This window comes from Vipera ursinii (genome assembly GCF_947247035.1).
Source record: "Vipera ursinii genome assembly, chromosome: Z".
Taxonomy (NCBI): Eukaryota; Metazoa; Chordata; class Lepidosauria; order Squamata; family Viperidae; genus Vipera; species Vipera ursinii.
The window spans coordinates 82,125,756-82,144,722 of record NC_139517.1 but is presented as its reverse complement, the minus strand read 5'-3'; the positions used below and the strand labels follow the sequence as shown (position 1 = coordinate 82,144,722).

The 18,967-nt window shown below is 41.3% G+C and overlaps 1 protein-coding gene across 3 annotated transcripts in view; it reads right to left on the bottom strand.

Annotated features, from left to right (window-relative positions):
• Positions 1–18,967, bottom strand: part of SLC4A7 (solute carrier family 4 member 7) — a 115,657-nt gene that overhangs the window by 62,698 nt on the left and 33,992 nt on the right. For all 3 annotated transcript variants that reach the window (XM_083376115.1, XM_083376113.1, XM_083376114.1), the window contains exons 2-3: positions 8,585–8,666; positions 2,026–2,169 (exon numbers count right to left, since the gene is read on the bottom strand). In XM_083376115.1, the coding sequence (XP_083232241.1) occupies positions 2,026–2,169; positions 8,585–8,666 (226 nt within the window). The remainder of the gene's footprint in view (positions 1–2,025; positions 2,170–8,584; positions 8,667–18,967) is intronic.

The window sequence follows — 18,967 nt, the reverse complement described above, 5'->3', positions numbered from 1 at the left end:
AATAATCATGTTTTCCACATGTCAGGCACTTAACCCCAATCTTATTTTTATGAAAGAGTGCAAGAAGATGAGCAAGTAGAATTTATAAAATATAAATCTGCACTTCACTATTGTTTAACCATACATCATCTATTTCAAAAAGTATGGTATACTTGTACAATGGTCCTTATCACTCAATTGCTGATGTAAAACAATTGTTGATTCAACTCCAGTAGACAAGTTATAGGCAAAGCTTTATAATGTCTCTATTGGCAAACAAATCATATTCAGAGTAATACAATCCACTTGTTATGAGGCTTGGAGGGCAATCCCATTCTTGTCACCAAGATACCTGATAGGGTTTGTGTTTTCCCCCTTTTGACTCCCATTTCCATGAGTTCCTTTTCCTCACACTGTCTAGTTCCAGAATGCCACTATTGCTCCATGCAGTTGTTGCTGTTTTACTGTTTATAGTTAGCCTAAAAGAACTATTTTGTACATAATGTATTGAAGTTTGCAAACATGGCCACTAATTTCAGCAAAATATAGGTTTTGGGATGTTTTCTTTTCTATGGAGACTTTCTCTGGTTATTAAATTATTAATGCATTAGCAATTATCATATAATTTTGATATTATTGCCCTGAAACAATAATGCAGTTTGCATCTAATAGTGCTCAGGGCTATAATAAAGTGGGCATTATCTTCCTACTATAGGCCAGTTGTTTAATGTTTAAAATTTTGTTTCACTTGTTACACGACATTTCTATCTGAACAGTAGGTGTACTGTTACAAAAATTTTGTGTTTCATTTGTGCATACTCTAATATATCTTAACATTGCATTGCATTTAGAGGCAATTCTGCCAAGTACATGTGTAAAAAGAACAGCTATCACAGCACATAAAAGGCCTCTCAATCCACTCCAAATGTTTAAGATCCAGAACACAACAACTACAAGAACATTTGCTGAACAAAATGAAAGATATTATGACTAAATGATGGCAACAGAACTATTTAGTAGTAGCACATCAATAAGGGAAGTAAATACTCTGGATGTTTTTCTACAACTACACATGACCTGTATGATGATGACAGAAACATTGAGATTATGAATCACATTAGTGATCACAAAAAAAGCTGTAAAGTTAAAAGTTCATAAGAGTTCAGGGAATAAAATTTTATAGAAAGGAAAATTCTAGATTTTATTCTGAATTCCATGGAGGACATATGATACCTAAAAAAATACCGACGAATTCTTTTCCACTTATTTTTCAGACTTATACAATCAATCTTTCCTTTTCAAAAGCCACAGTTGCTGAAGAAAATGTGTTAAATATGTAGTGCTTTTCAAAAGTATGAGAGGAAGCTTCATTACCAGGTTACCCTTAAAAATCACACTTATCACTTCTCTGTAGTAATAGGAAAGTGATTTAGGAGTACAACCCTTACCAATGAAAACATATGCTAAGGAAATAGTTTGTCCAGTCAATACCTGACTTCCTGCAAACCTGGGGAAAAGCTTAGACAAAATTAAAAACTCTTCTGTTTTCTTTTAAAAGTCTCCAATTATTGCCACTGGTCCCTCGCAGCATTTTTCCTGTATCATTATATCATCTTTCTTTCCATTGTCTAGGGAGCACAATGAAGGGAAGTCAAGAAAACTATGAATGGGAAAAAGGTAGAAAGAAAAACAGGGGAGCCCCCAGAAGTGGAAATCAAAAATCTTGTCTTGTAAAGAGGACTGACTTTCCCTGATTAGTCTGCTTTTGAGACAGAGCTAGTCTCATGGGTAGCTATATTCCCTGAAAAAGCAATAATGAGACTCTGACAATCTGTTGTAGGAAGTCATACCATGTTATACACCATAAATTTAGGAAAACTAGAAAAGTTGTTTTTTAACTGAGTTACATTATTTCCCCCACACACACTTTTATTAAATTTTGCTGCCCATCTTGTTATAAGGCATACCATAAATTGGTATGCCACAAGACAAACATGAACCCATTTTAGATTAATTATAAATGTAAAGTATTAACAAAGTTCTTACCATAAGAAGGAGATTCCCGCCCATCTTCTCTATCAGTCTCTTTTTCTTTTCTCCGTCTATGACGTTTATGACCATGGTGCCTATGACGCCGTCGACCCTGTTTTCCAAAGGGAACGTGCACACCAATATATACAGCTCTATGACCTTAACCAAAACAGTATTCAATATATTAGAAATGTAAAAAGAATTAAAAACACAGAGCATACTACAGTCATATTTCATATTTCTGAATTGCCCATCTCCCTCAAAGAGGGACTTTGGGTGCTGTATAATAAAGCATCAAAATATAAAATAGAATGTAAAAATTAAAATGTTAAAATTAAAATTTAAAAAATTAAAAAGTTAAGGAGGCAAGAATAATTAAAGTGTTAAAAATTAATTGACAAAGGCAAAGGGATGGTTCTCAAGGCATCAACCAATTCCACTACATTCTCTTTTGGGCTCCCCATTCAGGGCCGCAGAGCCATGTTTTAACTCCCTTTTCAGAAGGCCAGAAATTTGGGGCTTGCCTCACCTCTGGGAGAAGAATATTCCATAGGGCAATCGCAGGGAAGGCTCTCTTCCCTAGACCCCCATAATTCTTTAAATGATGGGGTCTGCAATACCTTTCTGCTTGATGGGGTAGGATGGATTAATGTGATGGCACAAAGCAAGTTGAATGAACCTTTATTGCCAAAGTACAACAACCATGTATACATTGAGATTAGCTGAGCCTCCCTTCGTGCTCCCACCCCCCAACTCACAGTGACAACAAACCCTCCATCTTATTACACCATGTGAACTAATTGCACCGCACACCGGCCTCGCAAGTCAATTCTGCATAAAGTTTATAAAAATTATTTCCCGTTCAAAAGCCTAACAGCCCACGGATAAAAGCTGTTTTTCAGCCTGTTGGTACGGCTGGCTATACTCCTATATCTCCTACCGGATGGTAGGAGAGTAAAGAGATACCGTCCAGGGTGTGAGTCATCCCTGAGAATCTTCCTCACTCTTCCAAGGCAACAAGCCCTGGCGATGTCATCCACTGGTGTCAGGGGACAGCCCACAATGTCTTGTGCTGTGCTCACCACCCTCTGTAATGCCTTCCTATCCGCGGCTGTCAGACCAGCATACCAAACCACAATACCATACGAGAGGACGCTCTCTATAGTAGACCAGTAAAAGAGGGTCATTAGCCATTGTTCTACCCTGTTCTTCCACAAGACCCTAAGAAAGTGAAGCCTCTGTTGGGCCTTTCTAGCCACCTGGGTTGTATTAACTTTCCAGGTCAGATCTTCGCAGAGGTAGTTCTATATGTAGCCTGGCCCAATGCCATTTAGTGCTTTATAGGTCATAATCAACAACATGAATTGGACCCAGAAGCAAACTGGCACCCAGTGCAGTTTGTGGAGCAGAGTGTTATATGTGCCTTTTTGGGGCACTCAATATAGCTCATGCAATGGCACTTTGCACCAGCTCAAGTTTCCAGATGCTTTCAAGAGTAGCCCCATGTAGTGTGTGCTGTAGTAGTTTCAAATGGCCAATGACTAAGGCATGAGTGAGTGAGTGGAAAGCCTCCCTATCCAGGAAAGTATGTAACTGGCACACAGCATGAAATTGAGCAAAAGCCCTCCTAACCATGATTGCACTTGCTGTTCGAGCAGGAACCTTGACTCCAAAAGGACCACCATATTACAGTATGCATCAGATCTGTCTGTAAACCCATTCAAAACCAAAGATGATAAACTCCTGGATACAGAGGGGCTCACTCATAGCCACTCCATCATACCAGAGTTAGCTGAAGTTTGTTGTTCCTTTTTCAGCCTCCAGATACTATGAAAGAACATCCACTACATCACTCACTTCACTCAGGAGGGAGATATATAATTGGATATCATTAGTGTACTAGTGATACCTCATCCCGTAATGATGGAGTATCTCACCTACTGTAGTAGTTTCATATAGATGTGAAAAAGAAGCAGAGAAACCATCGAACCTGTGGCCCCTCCAAAGTAGGAGCTGTGAGCTTAATCTCTCACTTACTATTAACTTCCACTTGGATCAGTCTTGGAGGAAGAGGTGAACCAATACAAAACTATACTAATGACCCCAACTCCCTAAGTCAGCCCAAAAGATACCAAAGCCACCAAGAATCAAGAAGAGCAAGGAGGGATCACTACATCCATCCCGCTGCTGCCAGAGATCATCCAGGAGTAAAACCAATGCAGTTTTGATCCCATGTCCAGCCCTGAACCTTGACTGGAAAGTGTCCAAATAATCCATTTTTTCAGGATCTTCTGGATTTGCAATGCCACCACCTTCTCAACCATCTTTTCCCAAAAGGGGAAATGGGGACAGAACAAAAATTTACCAGAATGTTAAGGTCCAGGAATGGCTTCTTAAGTAGGAGGCACACCAGGAGTCAGATTTAATCGACAGCTGTATTAAGTGTCTGGAGACTATGATTTATTGATGAGCCTAAGTGGGAAGTTTGAGTGTCCATTCATAATCCTATTGTCACCACCAAGGGATCAACAGCACACTGGCTCTAAGGGTTCCCATATTAATCAAGTTACCAATGTCTTCCTGTAATATTAGTGCCAACTAGCAACTCAGATAGACTATAGACACAGCCTTCAGTCCCAAGCCCAAATCCTAAAGAAACTGCAGCAGACATAGGCCACTAAAACCAAGTATCTATTTCCTGGCAAATATAATAGGAGTCCAAGTAAATTTATCCCCTTCATCATTTACTATGAACCACCACCACTCCCCATCCCCATGTATATATAGAAGTATGGGCACTTTTCATTCAGCTGCCTTGGTTGCCAGCATGTTTCCAGATTCCTTTCAAGGTAGTTATTTATAAAGCTCTTAATGGGACCATCTCCTCCCATTTGTATCCACCTGTCCTGTCACAAGTAAACCTTGGTCTGCAATGGCAAAAGCAACTGGGATTGTCATTGCTAAGGCTGAAAGTCACACGATTGCATCACTTAAAGACATTAAAACCAGGAGTCCCAGTTACTGTCATAACCCCAATAATGGGTTTATAATAGTTTTCACCTTGTTTTTAACCATTGTTGGCCATTCAGAGTCATATATATATTTGAGATGGGTGGTTATATCAAAGGAAGGAAGGAGGGGAGGGGAGGGGAGGGGAGGAAGGACGGACATTATTTCCCTGAGACCTGAGGACTTCTGACCAAATTTATATGACTAGCAGACTTATATACCACTCCATAGTGCTTTACAGCACTGCAAGCAGTTTACAATGTCAGCATATTGCTCCCAATAATTGGGGTCCTCATTTTACCAACCTCAGAAGGATGAGGAGCTGAGTCAACCTCAAGTGCCATCAGGATCAGACTGTGGGCAAAATTAGCCTGCAAAACTACATTCCAACCATTACGCCACCAGGCCTCCTAAATATAATGTATTATTAGGCAAAGGTCATAAGGAGTTATAAAGTGGTTAATTCCCTAGTGGTTTACAATAGTCTGAATTTTGGCAACTGCACAAATGCTATACAGCACACCAGAGAGCTAACTCTGAGGTTCCTATAACAAGCAATATAGAAGTTTCCAAAGTCAAAAGGATATGAATTAATTGGGTCATAACCTGGAGATCACTTCCAGAATACATTTTGAAGTGGCATGATGACACTCTTATCATTCTAATGATATTATGCCAGAGGCAGAGGTAATGCCTGTTATAGGTGAGAAGCTTACTCCTGCAAAGTTTTCAAAAATTCAAAAGCCATTAAGATACCTATTAAGAAATGTCCCTGCACTATTATCACATTTTTAAAGACTCCTTTATTATCTGCTTTAGACTTTTTCCACATAAATCGTTCCTTTGCCTCCTTTTTCAAGGTAAGGACATTTATCCTCTTCCCATCATCTGACACTACATTAACTGACAACTTATTTTTATATTAGCATGAAAACCATCCTAGTGTCAGGTTAAATTTTTGGTAACTTAATTAAACTAATGTTGCTTCGAAGAAATAAGAACTGACGTTTTGAAAGCTGTACTAAACTTTAAAAGGCTTCAGAGAAACATGTTTCCCTTTAAAAGTTTTTCAGTAGAATCAGAACAAAACTGTTTCTTCAAAATTAAGTTTCTTTGTTGCATGTAGCTTATTTGTGACAAAAAGCTAAATAGAAAACCAATTGTATAGCATATTTTAATGTGTTAAGGACATCAACTCTTCCTTTGTTTTCTTTTACAAATTCAGTGTTGTATAAGTTGTTTTGCCACATGTGTCTTGTAATAAAATTTACTATAAATTGACTTGATACTAAAAAAAACTATTAAAGGAATAGGAATGTCTTTGGTAAGAAATTCATTACCATTGTTATACTGCTAAATCAAAATAACCTAATTTGAACAATGTCTATTTTTTCCCCACCAGAATGAATCATATAGCTTATTTTGGCAGGAATACTGAAATCCGAATGCATTCCAATACTTAATTACAAACTATCCAGCTGTCCTGTGGCCTCTTCTTGGGTTTGGGTTCTAGAATCACGCTTTCTATGATGAATCAATCATTATCTCAAGTGGGGAGCTGGAATTCTTTTATTTGCATGAGTTTGCCTAACCCATACTAAAACTCTCAGAACTCTTAACCAATTAGCCATGTTGGCTGAGCTTTAGAAAACTAACACCCAAACCATCTGGACAATAACAAGCTAGCTATCCCTAGTATAATGCATATAAGTGAATTATTACCTGAATTTCAGAAAGCTCACCTGCACAACAGCTGTAACACACTAATCCCAAATAAAGCCTGTTACAGTATTAGCTTAAATCACTATATATAACAGTATTAACATAATGTAGGATACTAAATATAGAACAGATAGCTCCAGAGGTAGTTGTTTGGCTTGATCAGATGTGACTTTAGCCAAGGTCAGTAGACAAAAATTAAAATTGTATTTGGTTACCAAGGTTATTAACACTGAGATTGTTTTTCAAAAATTAATATTTGTTACATTTATATAAATAGTACATCATACACACAAGACAATTTCAAGACAGCTGATTTTTACAAATACTTACAGAACCAGAAAAATAGTATAGTAACTAATTTCTAATAGAACAAATGCAAATGTATAAAATTCATGGTAATTTCTTTTAAAAATAACACTGAGGACATCCTTATGCTAATATTGAATTCTCTCATGCAAAAGCCTCTACCCAAATAATTTTTGTTTCAATTTCATTATTGCTATATGTATTTGAGTTTATGTATATTTTTGGCAAAAGGATAAGAAATAAGGCATGCTAGTTACTTCAAAATAATTGTTCTAAATTATCAGTACTATAAAATCCAATTATATCTGATTAAAAACAAAGTATAATAATAATAATAATAATAATAATAATAATAATAATAATAATAATAATAATAATAATAATTTAATTTGTATACCGCCCAAGCTAACTGCCTCTTCCCCATTATATGTGCTCTGAAATCATACTTCAAATGCTGGTACAAGTCATTTTTTCAAGGTTCTTTCAGGAGCCCCATTTTTAATATACGGTAAGTAAATGCTCATTCACTTCAAAAAAATTTAGCTGAAGCCTTGAACTCTTTGTGTAAATTATTTTTTATACATTTTAATCGTAGCTTAAAATGTTTGATTAAAACTGGTAATGAGCTTCCTTTTATCACATTTTATACAATAAAACATTTCAATTATACTGACTCCTTCAACTATGATATAATCTTGTGTAATCTTGTGTAACCAAGTTGATTCATATTCTCCACAAGTAAGCCCAAAAAGGAAAGGTTAAAAAGACAATGAAAAACATGGAGCTGGTGTATCTGTAAGTATATTTCTACCCTAATTTTAATTGGCTGTTTTATGCAGAAAGTGCAGAGTATTCATATGTCTCCCTGTAGCTTCCTTAAACATTTTACTACAATTGGGTTAACAAAATATTATTAAAATCCAGGCTTAATGTGTGCAGCTCAACAGTGTCAGTATTGCATTGCACTGAAATATATATAGCAGTGTACTGCCACTGGGGGCACCAGTATTTTTGTGTAGACTGAAATAGCCTACCAATGGGAGAGAAGAATCAAGAAAGCAAGCTTTTCATAATCCTTTTAATTCCTCTGGATAAGAAAATTGAAAAGCTCACTCAGGTTTCTTGTTCAAGAGTGTTTGCCCTCTGGATAACATTCTTATCTGGAAACTGATTACCAGCCAAGAACTTTCAACTCTATTCTTCATTTCCAGGCATATCAGTCTGAAATGGAGAACTACTTAAGAGAACTCTTCAGCTGTGGGGCTAATGTTGCTGCCAGCTACCGAACATGAAAGTTCATTTCTCCTTTCTCAAGTAGATTATATATTATGAGGCAGGCATGGCAAAACTAAATTTTTGGTTGAAATATAAAGATCTTATTAATATTATGCAATGAGCTGACTACAGAGCCAGAAATTCCAAATAGTGTTTTAAATTATAAAATACTAATTTTTACAGTTTCACAAATAGGGTACTGGGATTCCTAATTTATTTAATTTACTTGTAATTATATTTGAAAAAATATGCTAATATTTACTTTCTAATTCTTCTTTCTCAAAGTTTGTGTTGATAGTAGAGCTGATTTTGCCTGTATCCACAACAGCTTCTTCATCATGACCCTAGAACAAAATAAAAAAATTAAATTTTTCATTCTAAATAAACCATTTCTCCTTGGTGCCATTATTATTTCTGATGCATTTTTCAGATAAATAATATTAAGCTATTAGGTTTTATGATTATATATATTTAACTTATAAATCCACTTATTAATACTTTTGACAGTACACATATTTCTAATAAATCAGTCAATTAGGTCTTTTTCCTCCCAAACAGTTCCAAACATAGTACTTACTTAGATTTATATCAAGGTAATGTTAAAAAGTAGCAAATAATTATGTCTAGAGTGCCATAGATTCTTGAAATGTTACTTAAGTCAAATGTTTGATAATTAATGTTCACAATATCTAAATACCTGTACTTTATCAAAGCCAAAGATTTTTAATGTCAGGGCTCTACATCCATTTTTTTTCTCACACTAAAAGTCTCTAACAAAATATATGCTGATAATTCATAATATTTAAAATATAGATTTTTAAAATATTGACTTTTAACAGTTCATGTATTCCCTAATTATAAGAACCTCTACTATTAGAAGATGAAATTAAATCAGCATTCTGGTCATTACCAAGTTGGAAGGCTAGAGGGATTGATAGAATACCCACAAAAGTATGGCAAGCAACAGAAGTATCAATAAAGATCCTAACTAAGCTACACCAGCAAATTTGGAGAATAACAGAGTGCTTAACAGATTAGAAGAGGTCAATTTACAATCCAATACCAAAAATGAGACCTAATAGTGGGTGTAAACTATCATACCGTACTCTTAATTTCACAAACTAGCAAATTAATGCTTACCTCTGCAAGGTAAACAAATAGGAGCCCTATATGGAAAAAGAGTTGCCAGACATTTGAGCTGGCTTTACAAAATTGTTTCAATTCACTGATATTATAGACCTGTTTGCATAAATTGATCACTTTAGATCAGGCCATAACACTTCAATGAAATTAAGATCTCAGTTATATCAAAACACAAAATCTGTCTATAATCACTCTATTGTGTTTTACTTATGTATTAAGGATAATTGTGCTGCATGATTCATATTTATTTAACCTTTAGTTCATAAAGAGATAACCTGACACCATCCCTAGAATTTGTTGCTACAATCCAGAATACACTTTTTTTTTCAAGGCTCCAAACTATCTCCAAACCATAAAACTCCTGCAACCGTTCATACTTGGGATGAACTTCTTCTATTGGAATGCATTAGTTTGCTTTCTCCAAGCATAACATTTTTCATTTTCATTCACATCTATCCATAGTGCATTATCTGAAAGCAATTAAATTATTCAGGTAATACTTGGCAAACTTGAGATAAGTGGTAATATGGTTTCCCTCTTGTTAACTTCCCATACACATCATTCTTGTACTTTGTTTTCCTTATAGCAAGTATCAGGAACAGCAGATAAAGCAAGAGTGCAGATTCTTTGCCATTACTCTGCTATAGGGTTTTTTGCAATATCCAGGGTAATCTTTTGTGGTGATTTATGACAGAGGAGGAATGGCCTACCCTAGGAACACAGCAACTGAACTCTGTTGCATTTATTTGCACATTATCTACCTGTTTATAGACTAATTGAGGCATTTTCAAAGATTTGCATACATTTCTTTGTTTTACATATAATTTACTTCTATACATTTGTGTCATGAATATTAGAATTTGATTATAACAACAAATACATTCTTTTTATACAGGAGCTCCCTCAAACTCACACATGATTGCCATCATGCTGATTAGATCACTTGACTCTGCTATTTTTTAACGGATCGGATTATCTTAAGTCTTTATAAGACACTGTCCTGTCTGTCCATCCATACAATTTTGAAACTGCCCAATTCTCCTACAAAGAGACTCTGAGAGGTGTACAAATAAAATATTAAAACCTACAAGCAGTATATAAGAATTAAAAAGGATGATTAAAATTCAACACTCTCTTTAATTCATGTTCCCTGTAATGTTGAATTTCAGTTTGCAGAATCGTGTGCGTTATCTTATCACTTAAGATATATACATTTGCTTTAAAATGCTTCCATACTGCCTTTCTTATATATTGGAGTATAAATATGTATGTGTTTATAAACAGTCAGTCATAAAAACAAAATTATCTTGCATTATTTAAACAGTATTTCATTAATCCTGTACCACTTTGATCCCAATATTCTTGGGAGGATGTTTAAATAATGGTTGGAAATCTGTGCACTGAACTGGCTGGCATATAAATTACGAAAAAAGAGAAACTTTATACTGAAGCTTCAAGAAGTAGATATTGTATTAATGGATATTGTGATCATTTCAAAGAATAGACCTGTAACAATAAGAAAAGTTTCTAAAGCTATAAAGAAGATTAAAGAGGAAAGATGCCTGGAATAGATGAATTATCAAGTTTATACTAATGTTTTGAAAATGAACTTTTACAACCTTTACAAAATACAATGTCTTATAGGTATGAAGCTTATCAGGGACTTGGACAGAAGCCAATATTGTATTAATAATTAAAGAGAAACAATACTTAGTTTCTTAATAGTTTGAATAATTTGCTCATAATGATTCTAGCTGAAAGACTGAAAATAATTTTGCAAGCATTTCTTCCTAAGGATCAGTGTGGATTTTATCTAAAAGACAAAACTGTGTTAGACGTTTTGGAATATTTGGAACAATATACTGAAAAACAAGCTGCACTGATATTTTTTTAGATACAGAAAAGGCCTTTGATAGTTTGAAATAGACTTTCAAAGATATAAATTTTAAGAGAATTTTATAAAGTAGGTAAAATCAATTTATACTTCACAGAAAGCATAAATAATTGTTAATAGAGATCTAAGGTGCCCATTTGAAATACAAAAAGGAACAAATCAAGGCTGTCCGTTGTCCCTCTCCTGTTTATTTTAGTTCTTAAAATACTGAATAGAGATTTAAGACAGAATGAGGATTGTGGGAGTAAAGGTATTTTTTTTAAGTTATGTTAGAGCTTTTCGGATGAATTGGTGTTTGTTCTGGAAGATTCTTTGGGATCTGAAACATTAATGGGTAAAATACAAGAATTTGTTGCACTAGCAGTTTTTAACATTAAGCAGTAAATAGAAGACAAAAATGTTAACAAAAAAATGAAAACAGAAGATTAAACAAAATTAATGAATAAAATGGGTTTTGAAAAGGTAAAATACTTGAGTATCACTATGATAAATATGAGCTGTATGTTGTTTCAAAATAATTATGTTAAGACATGGAATAAACTTTAAAAAATAAGATGGGAGAAAATGCAATTGTCATTCCTGGTGAGAATTTCTATGATTAAGATGAATGGCCTACTAGAGTTTTCAAGTACACTATTTCAAAGTAAAAATGATGTACCATTTAAGCAATGGCAGAAGGATATATATCAATTTGCATGAAAAGGTCAAATATAAGGTGTTACAAGATGCAAAGGAAAGAGAAGGATTGAATTTATTTGAAATTATATTTTACAGTTTGTTGTTTAGTTTGGGTGAAAGAGTGGATGCTGCTGAGAAATAGAAGGATTTTGGAGTCAAAAGTACATAATGTGAAATTTGACTAGCATGGATATCTGTGGTGTGACAAAGCTTTTTATCTTTGTAGATTTAAAAAAAATCATTATCTTAGACATATTTATTTATTTATTTATTTTAATTCCATTTATATCCCGCCCTTCTCCGAAGACTCAGGGCGGCTTACAAGCTTAGCAGTAGCCTGAGAATATAGTACAAAACCAGGTTGAGGCCAAAAATACCTATGTGTTTCAGCACAAGAAGCATTTTATAGACAAGAAATAATAATCATATAATGGTTAACTTATTATATTAGAATTTTTCAAGTGGACTGTAAAATAAAATCATGAGATCTATTAAGAGAGGGATATACTTGTCAATGTTTTATTATGTAGAATTATTAGAAAGGTTTAAAATAAATGAAAGAAATTATGGTTTTAAATAACTTTGATTTTGAAATAGAATTCTGTACTGATGATGTAACATGTAATTGCCAAAATATATAAACTTTTATTAAAATTTGGAACAGACCAAATAAAAGAATACATGATAAAATGAGCTACAATTTTTGGTTGCAATATACAAATGGAACAATAGGGAAATATATGGCTGAAAATATTGGCTATACACTGTTATAGCCTTAAAGAAAAATTGTATAAAATGATGAATCATTGGCAGAGTAGTTGTCTAGAATGTATATACCGTATATACTTGAGTATAAGCCGAATTTTTCAGCCCACTTTTTGGGCTGAAAAATTCCACTTCGGCTTATACTCCAGTCAACAAAAAAAACTTACCGAGGACTTGTGCGCGGCCGAGGCTTTGGTGCTTCCGGGATCGCCCGCACCTCTCCCAAGCCACCGCCGTCCAAGACCTGCCGAAGTTTGGGGAGGTTTGGGGAGGTGCGCGCGCACCTCCCCAAACTCCGCGCCTTGCCTGCCTGCTTCTTTCCGCAGCGGAAAGAAGCAGGCAGGCAGGGCGCGGAGGAACGGAGACTTGCCGACGTTTGGGGAGGTTTGGGCGTCTCCCCAAACCTCGGCAGGTCTCCGTTCCTCCGCGCAGACCTGCCGACGTTTGGGGAGGTTTGGGCGCCTCCCCAAACCTCCCCAAACCTCGGCAGGTCTCCGTTCCTCCTGCCGACCTTTGGGGAGGTTTGGGCGCCTCCCCAAACCTCCCCAAACCTCGGCAGGTCTCCGTTCCTCCTGCCGACCTTTGGGGAGGTTTGGGCGCCTCCCCAAACCTCGGCAGGTCTCCGTTCCTCCGCGCAGACCTGCCGACGTTTGGGAAGGTTTGGGCGCCTCCCCAAACCTCCCCAGGTCTCCGTTCCTGTTTGGGGAGGTTTGGGCGCCTCCCCAAACCTCCCCAAACCTCGGCAGGTCTCCGTTCCTGTTTGGGGAGGTTTGGGCGCCTCCCCAAACCTCCCCAAACCTCGGCAGGTCTCCGTTCCTCCGCGCAGACCTGCCGACCTTTGTGGAGGTTTGGGCGCCTCCCCAAACGTCCCCAAACCTCGGCAGGTCTCCGTTCCTGTTTGGGGAGGTTTGGGCGCCTCCCCAAACCTCCCCAAACCTCGGCAGGTCTCCGTTCCTCCGCGCAGACCTGCCGACCTTTGGGGAGGTTTGGGCGCCTCCCCAAACGTCCCCAAACCTCGGCAGGTCTCCGTTCCTGTTTGGGGAGCTTTGGGCGCCTCCCCAAACCTCCCCAAACCTCAGTAGGTCTCCGTTCCTGTTTGGGGAGGTTTGGGCGCCTCCCCAAACGTCCCCAAACCTCGGCAGGTCTCCGTTCCTCCGCGCAGACCTGCCGACCTTTGGGGAGGTTTGGGCGCCTCCCCAAACGTCCCCAAACCTCGGCAGGTCTCCGTTCCTGTTTGGGGAGGTTTGGGCGCCTCCCCAAACCTCCCCAAACCTCGGCAGGTCTCCGTTCCTGTTTGGGGAGGTTTGGGCGCCTCCCCAAACCTCCCCAAACCTCGGCAGGTCTCCGTTCCTCCGCGCAGACCTGCCGACCTTTGGGGAGGTTTGGGCGCCTCCCCAAACGTCCCCAAACCTCGGCAGGTCTCTGTTCCTGTTTGGGGAGGTTTGGGCGCCTCCCCAAACCTCCCCAAACCTCGGCAGGTCTCCGTTCCTCCGCGCAGACCTGCCGACCTTTGGGGAGGTTTGGGCGCCTCCCCAAACGTCCCCAAACCTCGGCAGGTCTCCGTTCCTGTTTGGGGAGGTTTGGGCGCCTCCCCAAACGTCCCCAAACCTCGGCAGGTCTCCGTTCCTCCGCACAGACCTGCCGACCTTTGGGGAGGTTTGGGCGCCTCCCCAAACGTCCCCAAACCTCGGCAGGTCTCCGTTCCTGTTTGGGGAGGTTTGGGCGCCTCCCCAAACGTCCCCAAACCTCGGCAGGTCTCCGTTCCTGTTTGGGGAGGTTTGGGCGCCTCCCCAAACCTCCCCAAACCTCGGCAGGTCTCCGTTCCTCCGCGCAGACCTGCCGACCTTTGGGGAGGTTTGGGCGCCTCCCCAAACGTCCCCAAACCTCGGCAGGTCTCCGTTCCTGTTTGGGGAGGTTTGGGCGCCTCCCCAAACGTCCCCAAACCTCGGCAGGTCTCCGTTCCTCCGCGCAGACCTGCCGACCTTTGGGGAGGTTTGGGCGCCTCCCCAAACCTCCCCAAACCTCGGCAGGTCTCCGTTCCTCCGCGCAGACCTGCCGACCTTTGGGGAGGTTTGGGCGCCTCCCCAAACGTCCCCAAACCTCGGCAGGTCTCCGTTCCTGTTTGGGGAGGTTTGGGCGCCTCCCCAAACGTCCCCAAACCTCGGCAGGTCTCCGTTCCTCCGCGCAGACCTGCCGACCTTTGGGGAGGTTTGGGCGCCTCCCCAAACGTCCCCAAACCTCGGCAGGTCTCCGTTCCTGTTTGGGGAGGTTTGGGCGCCTCCCCAAACCTCCCCAAACCTCGGCAGGTCTCCGTTCCTCCGTGCAGACCTGCCGACCTTTGGGGAGGTTTGGGCGCCTCCCCAAACGTCCCCAAACCTCGGCAGGTCTCCGTTCCTGTTTGGGGAGGTTTGGGCGCCTCCCCAAACCTCCCCAAACCTCGGCAGGTCTCCGTTCCTCCGCGCAGACCTGCCGAGGTTTGGGGAGGTTTGGGGAGGCGCCCAAACCTCCCCAAAGGGCGGCAGGAAGAACGGAGACCTGCCGAGGTTTGGGGAGGTTTGGGGAGGCGCCCAAACCTCCCCAAAGGGCGGCAGGAAGAACGGAGACCTGCCGAGGTTTGGGGAGGTTTGGGGAGGCGCCCAAACCTCCCCAAACAGGAACGGAGACCTGCCGAGGTTTGGGGAGGTTTGGGGAGGCGCCCAAACCTCCCCAAACAGGAACGGAGACCTGGGGAGGTTTGGGGAGGCGCCCAAACCTTCCCAAACGTCGGCAGGTCTGCGCGGAGGAACGGAGACCTGCCGAGGTTTGGGGAGGTTTGGGGAGGCGCCCAAACCTCCCCAAACAGGAAAGGGGACCTGGGGAGGTTTGGGGAGGCGCCCAAACCTTCCCAAACGTCGGCAGGTCTGCGCGGAGGAACGGAGACCTGCCGAGGTTTGGGGAGGCGCCCAAACCTCCCCAAAGGTCGGCAGGAGGAACGGAGACCTGCCGAGGTTTGGGGAGGTTTGGGGAGGCGCCCAAACCTCCCCAAAGGTCGGCAGGAGGAACGGAGACCTGCCGACGAGCCGCGGCTACACAGGGTATTCCTGTGTATTCAGGCTTGCAAAATGGCGGATCGAGCCTCTGCTGGCGGCAGAGGCTTGCAGAACGGCGGATCGGCTTATACTCGAGTCAATAACTTTTTCCAGTTTTTGGGGGTGAAATTGGGGGTCTCGGCTTATACTCGAGTCGGCTTATACTCAAGTATATACGGTAGTTACCTCGGATCCCTGTTGGAAATGTGAACAATACAAGGAGACATTTTATCATGCTTGGTGAACATGTAAAAGCTAGAAAATGTTGAACACAAATCCATACACTAATTTAGAACATTTTAAAGATTAATATACAATTGAATTCAAAGACTTTGGGCAGCAAGGACCAATGGACAAAAAGGTGGGGAAAAGGTCATGGAACTTCCATTTTAAATATAATAATTCAGCAAGATTATTATATGCATAAAGGTGGAAAGATTTGGCACTACCGACAATAAAGGAATGATTGATGAAGATGTTGGAAATTAGTGAGATGGCTAAACTGACTTCCTTGATTAGAGAAGGGGCGTTGTCCTACCTGAACGCCTTTTCTCAGCATGATGATGGAGAATCCACAGATGGGTTGATCTTGCCTTTCTGCACTAGAGACTAAGTCAATCAACTTTTGCCACACCTCTCCTCTTCCGGCTAGGAATCCCCAGTCATGACAAAGGCGCAGCAGTTGATGAGTATTCAATGTGGTGGCTCAATTTCCCCTGACACAGGACCAGATGGACCCTAGGGGGGGGAGTGGATTCTCCATTGTCATGCTGAGAAAAGGCGTTCAGGTAAGACAACGCCTCTTCTACAGCATTTTTTATTACATTTATATCCCGCCCTTCTCCGAAGACTCAGGGCGGCTTACAAACTTAGCAGTAGCCTTCATTCTATGTATATGCCTGCTTGTTAGGGCTTTCACACACACACCCCAAGCGGCATTATTACAAAGTCAGCTTAATTGCCCCCCAACAATCTGGGTCCTCATTTTACCTACCTCGGAAGGATGGAAGGCTGTCAACCTTGAGCCTGGTGGGATGTGAACCTGCACTAATTGCAGGCAGCTGGTGTTACTTAAGGAGGCATCAGCCCACTGCTCCACCAAGGCTCAAAGCATGACAAATGGAGAATCCACAAATGGGACATACCAAAGCCTCACTGTCCCTATGGGCGGGAAGAAGTTTGGACCTGTGTCCCACTATCTGTTACTACTCTTTGGAAAACTCTCCTGCCAAATGAAGCATCTGATGAGGCGAACTTATCTAACTTATAATGCCTCACAAATGGGGAAGGAGACGACCACGTCGCCGCCTTGCATATCTCTTCTATTGATGCCTGTGTCACCCATGCAGCTGAAGTTGCGGCACTGCAAGTGGAGTGTGCAGTAATTCACCTTGGTACTGGCAAGGAGTGTGTCTGGTACGCCCCTGCTATACAAGCCCTAATCCATCTGCCTATGGTAGTAGCAGTCACCTTCTGACACAATGAAGAGGGCTGAAATGAAACGAATAGAGCTTCAGATTTCCAACAGGAAGCAGTTCGCTTAATATAGTGATGCAAGGCTCTACGAACATCCAAGGCATGCCATTTATGTTCCAAATCATGGGACGGCTCTGGGCAAAAATCTGGCAGCACAATCTCCTGTGCCCTGTGAAACAGTGAGTTGATCTTTGGGACAAAAGAGGGGTCTAAGCACAAGACCACCATGTTTTTATGAAAAACACATAAGTCATCTCTGATTGAAAGTGCTGCCAGTTCCGAGATGCATCTAGCCAATCTGACAGCTACTAAGAAGGCAACCTTGAGTGTCAAGAACCGTAGAGTGGAGGTTCTGATGGGCTCAAATGGAGGAGATGTGAGAGCCTGTAAGACCTTAGACAGATCCCAAGAGGGATATCTGTGGATCACAGGTGGTTTGATGTTGACTGCTCCCCTGATAAAGGAACGCACCATGGAGTGTTGAGCCAAGGGTTCCAAGTTGCCATAAGTGAGCACCATGGATAGTGCAGCAACTTGCCTGCAAACAGTATTTGGTGCTAAGCCCTTCTTAAGCCCCTCCAGCAAATAATTGAAAATTCTTGGAATAGGAATTTTAGCTGGATCTAATTGGTGTCCCCCATACCAGTTACAGAAATTCTTCCATGTGGAATCATAAATTCTATTGGTTGCAGGCCATCTTGAATCCTGAATCACTGTAATTACGCCCAATGAGTAGGTCTCCTTTGTTAGGAGTCTCTTTTCAAATGCCAGGCGGTTAGCTGGAGCCACTGAGGCTCTGGATGTTGTAGAACCCCCCTGGCTGAGGGAGATCGGATCTTGAAGTATCCTCCACGGAGGAGCGATAGACCTACGAGGTCGTCATACCATGGTCGTCGTGGCCAGTGGGGAGCAATGAATATCACTACTGCCCATTCTTGCAGTATTTTTCGAATAACTGCCTGAATCAGAGGGAGAGGAGAGAACGCATAAAGGAGCTCCCTGGGCTCTGGGCTGCGGAGGGCATCTACCCTTTCTGCCCCTGGAGACGGGAACTGGGAGAATAATTTTGGGAGCTGGGAATTCGCCGGGGTAGCAAACAAGTCCAGCGCTGGGTGACCGAACCTCTCCGATATTTCTCTGAAGAGACCTGGGTGCAGGCGCCACTCGGAGTGGTCGACTGTTGCCCTGCTCAAGAAATCCGCTTGGCGGTTCATCTCTCCCAAGATGTGCTCAGCCTTGAGGGATGAGAGGTTGGTCTCTGCCCAGGTTACTAATTGAGCCTCAGCCATTAGGGACCTGGAGTGGGTACCCCCTTGCCAGTTGATATGGGCTTTCGCCATGCCATTGTCTGTGAGGACTAGAATGTGTTGCCTTCCCACAGTGTGGCGAAAATGGCGTAGAACCAGATGAATAGCTCTGAGGTCCAACCAATTTATGTTGTGCTTCAGATCTGACTAGGACCACCAACCCTCAGCCAACTGGGATTGCAGGTGCGCTCCCCAGCCAAACAAGCTGGCATCTGATGTTAGAATGAGTCAGTTTAACTCCTTGAACAAGATTCCCCTGTCCATCGCTGGGGAGACCCACCATTGGAGGGATTGCTCTGTATTGAAAGTGGTGT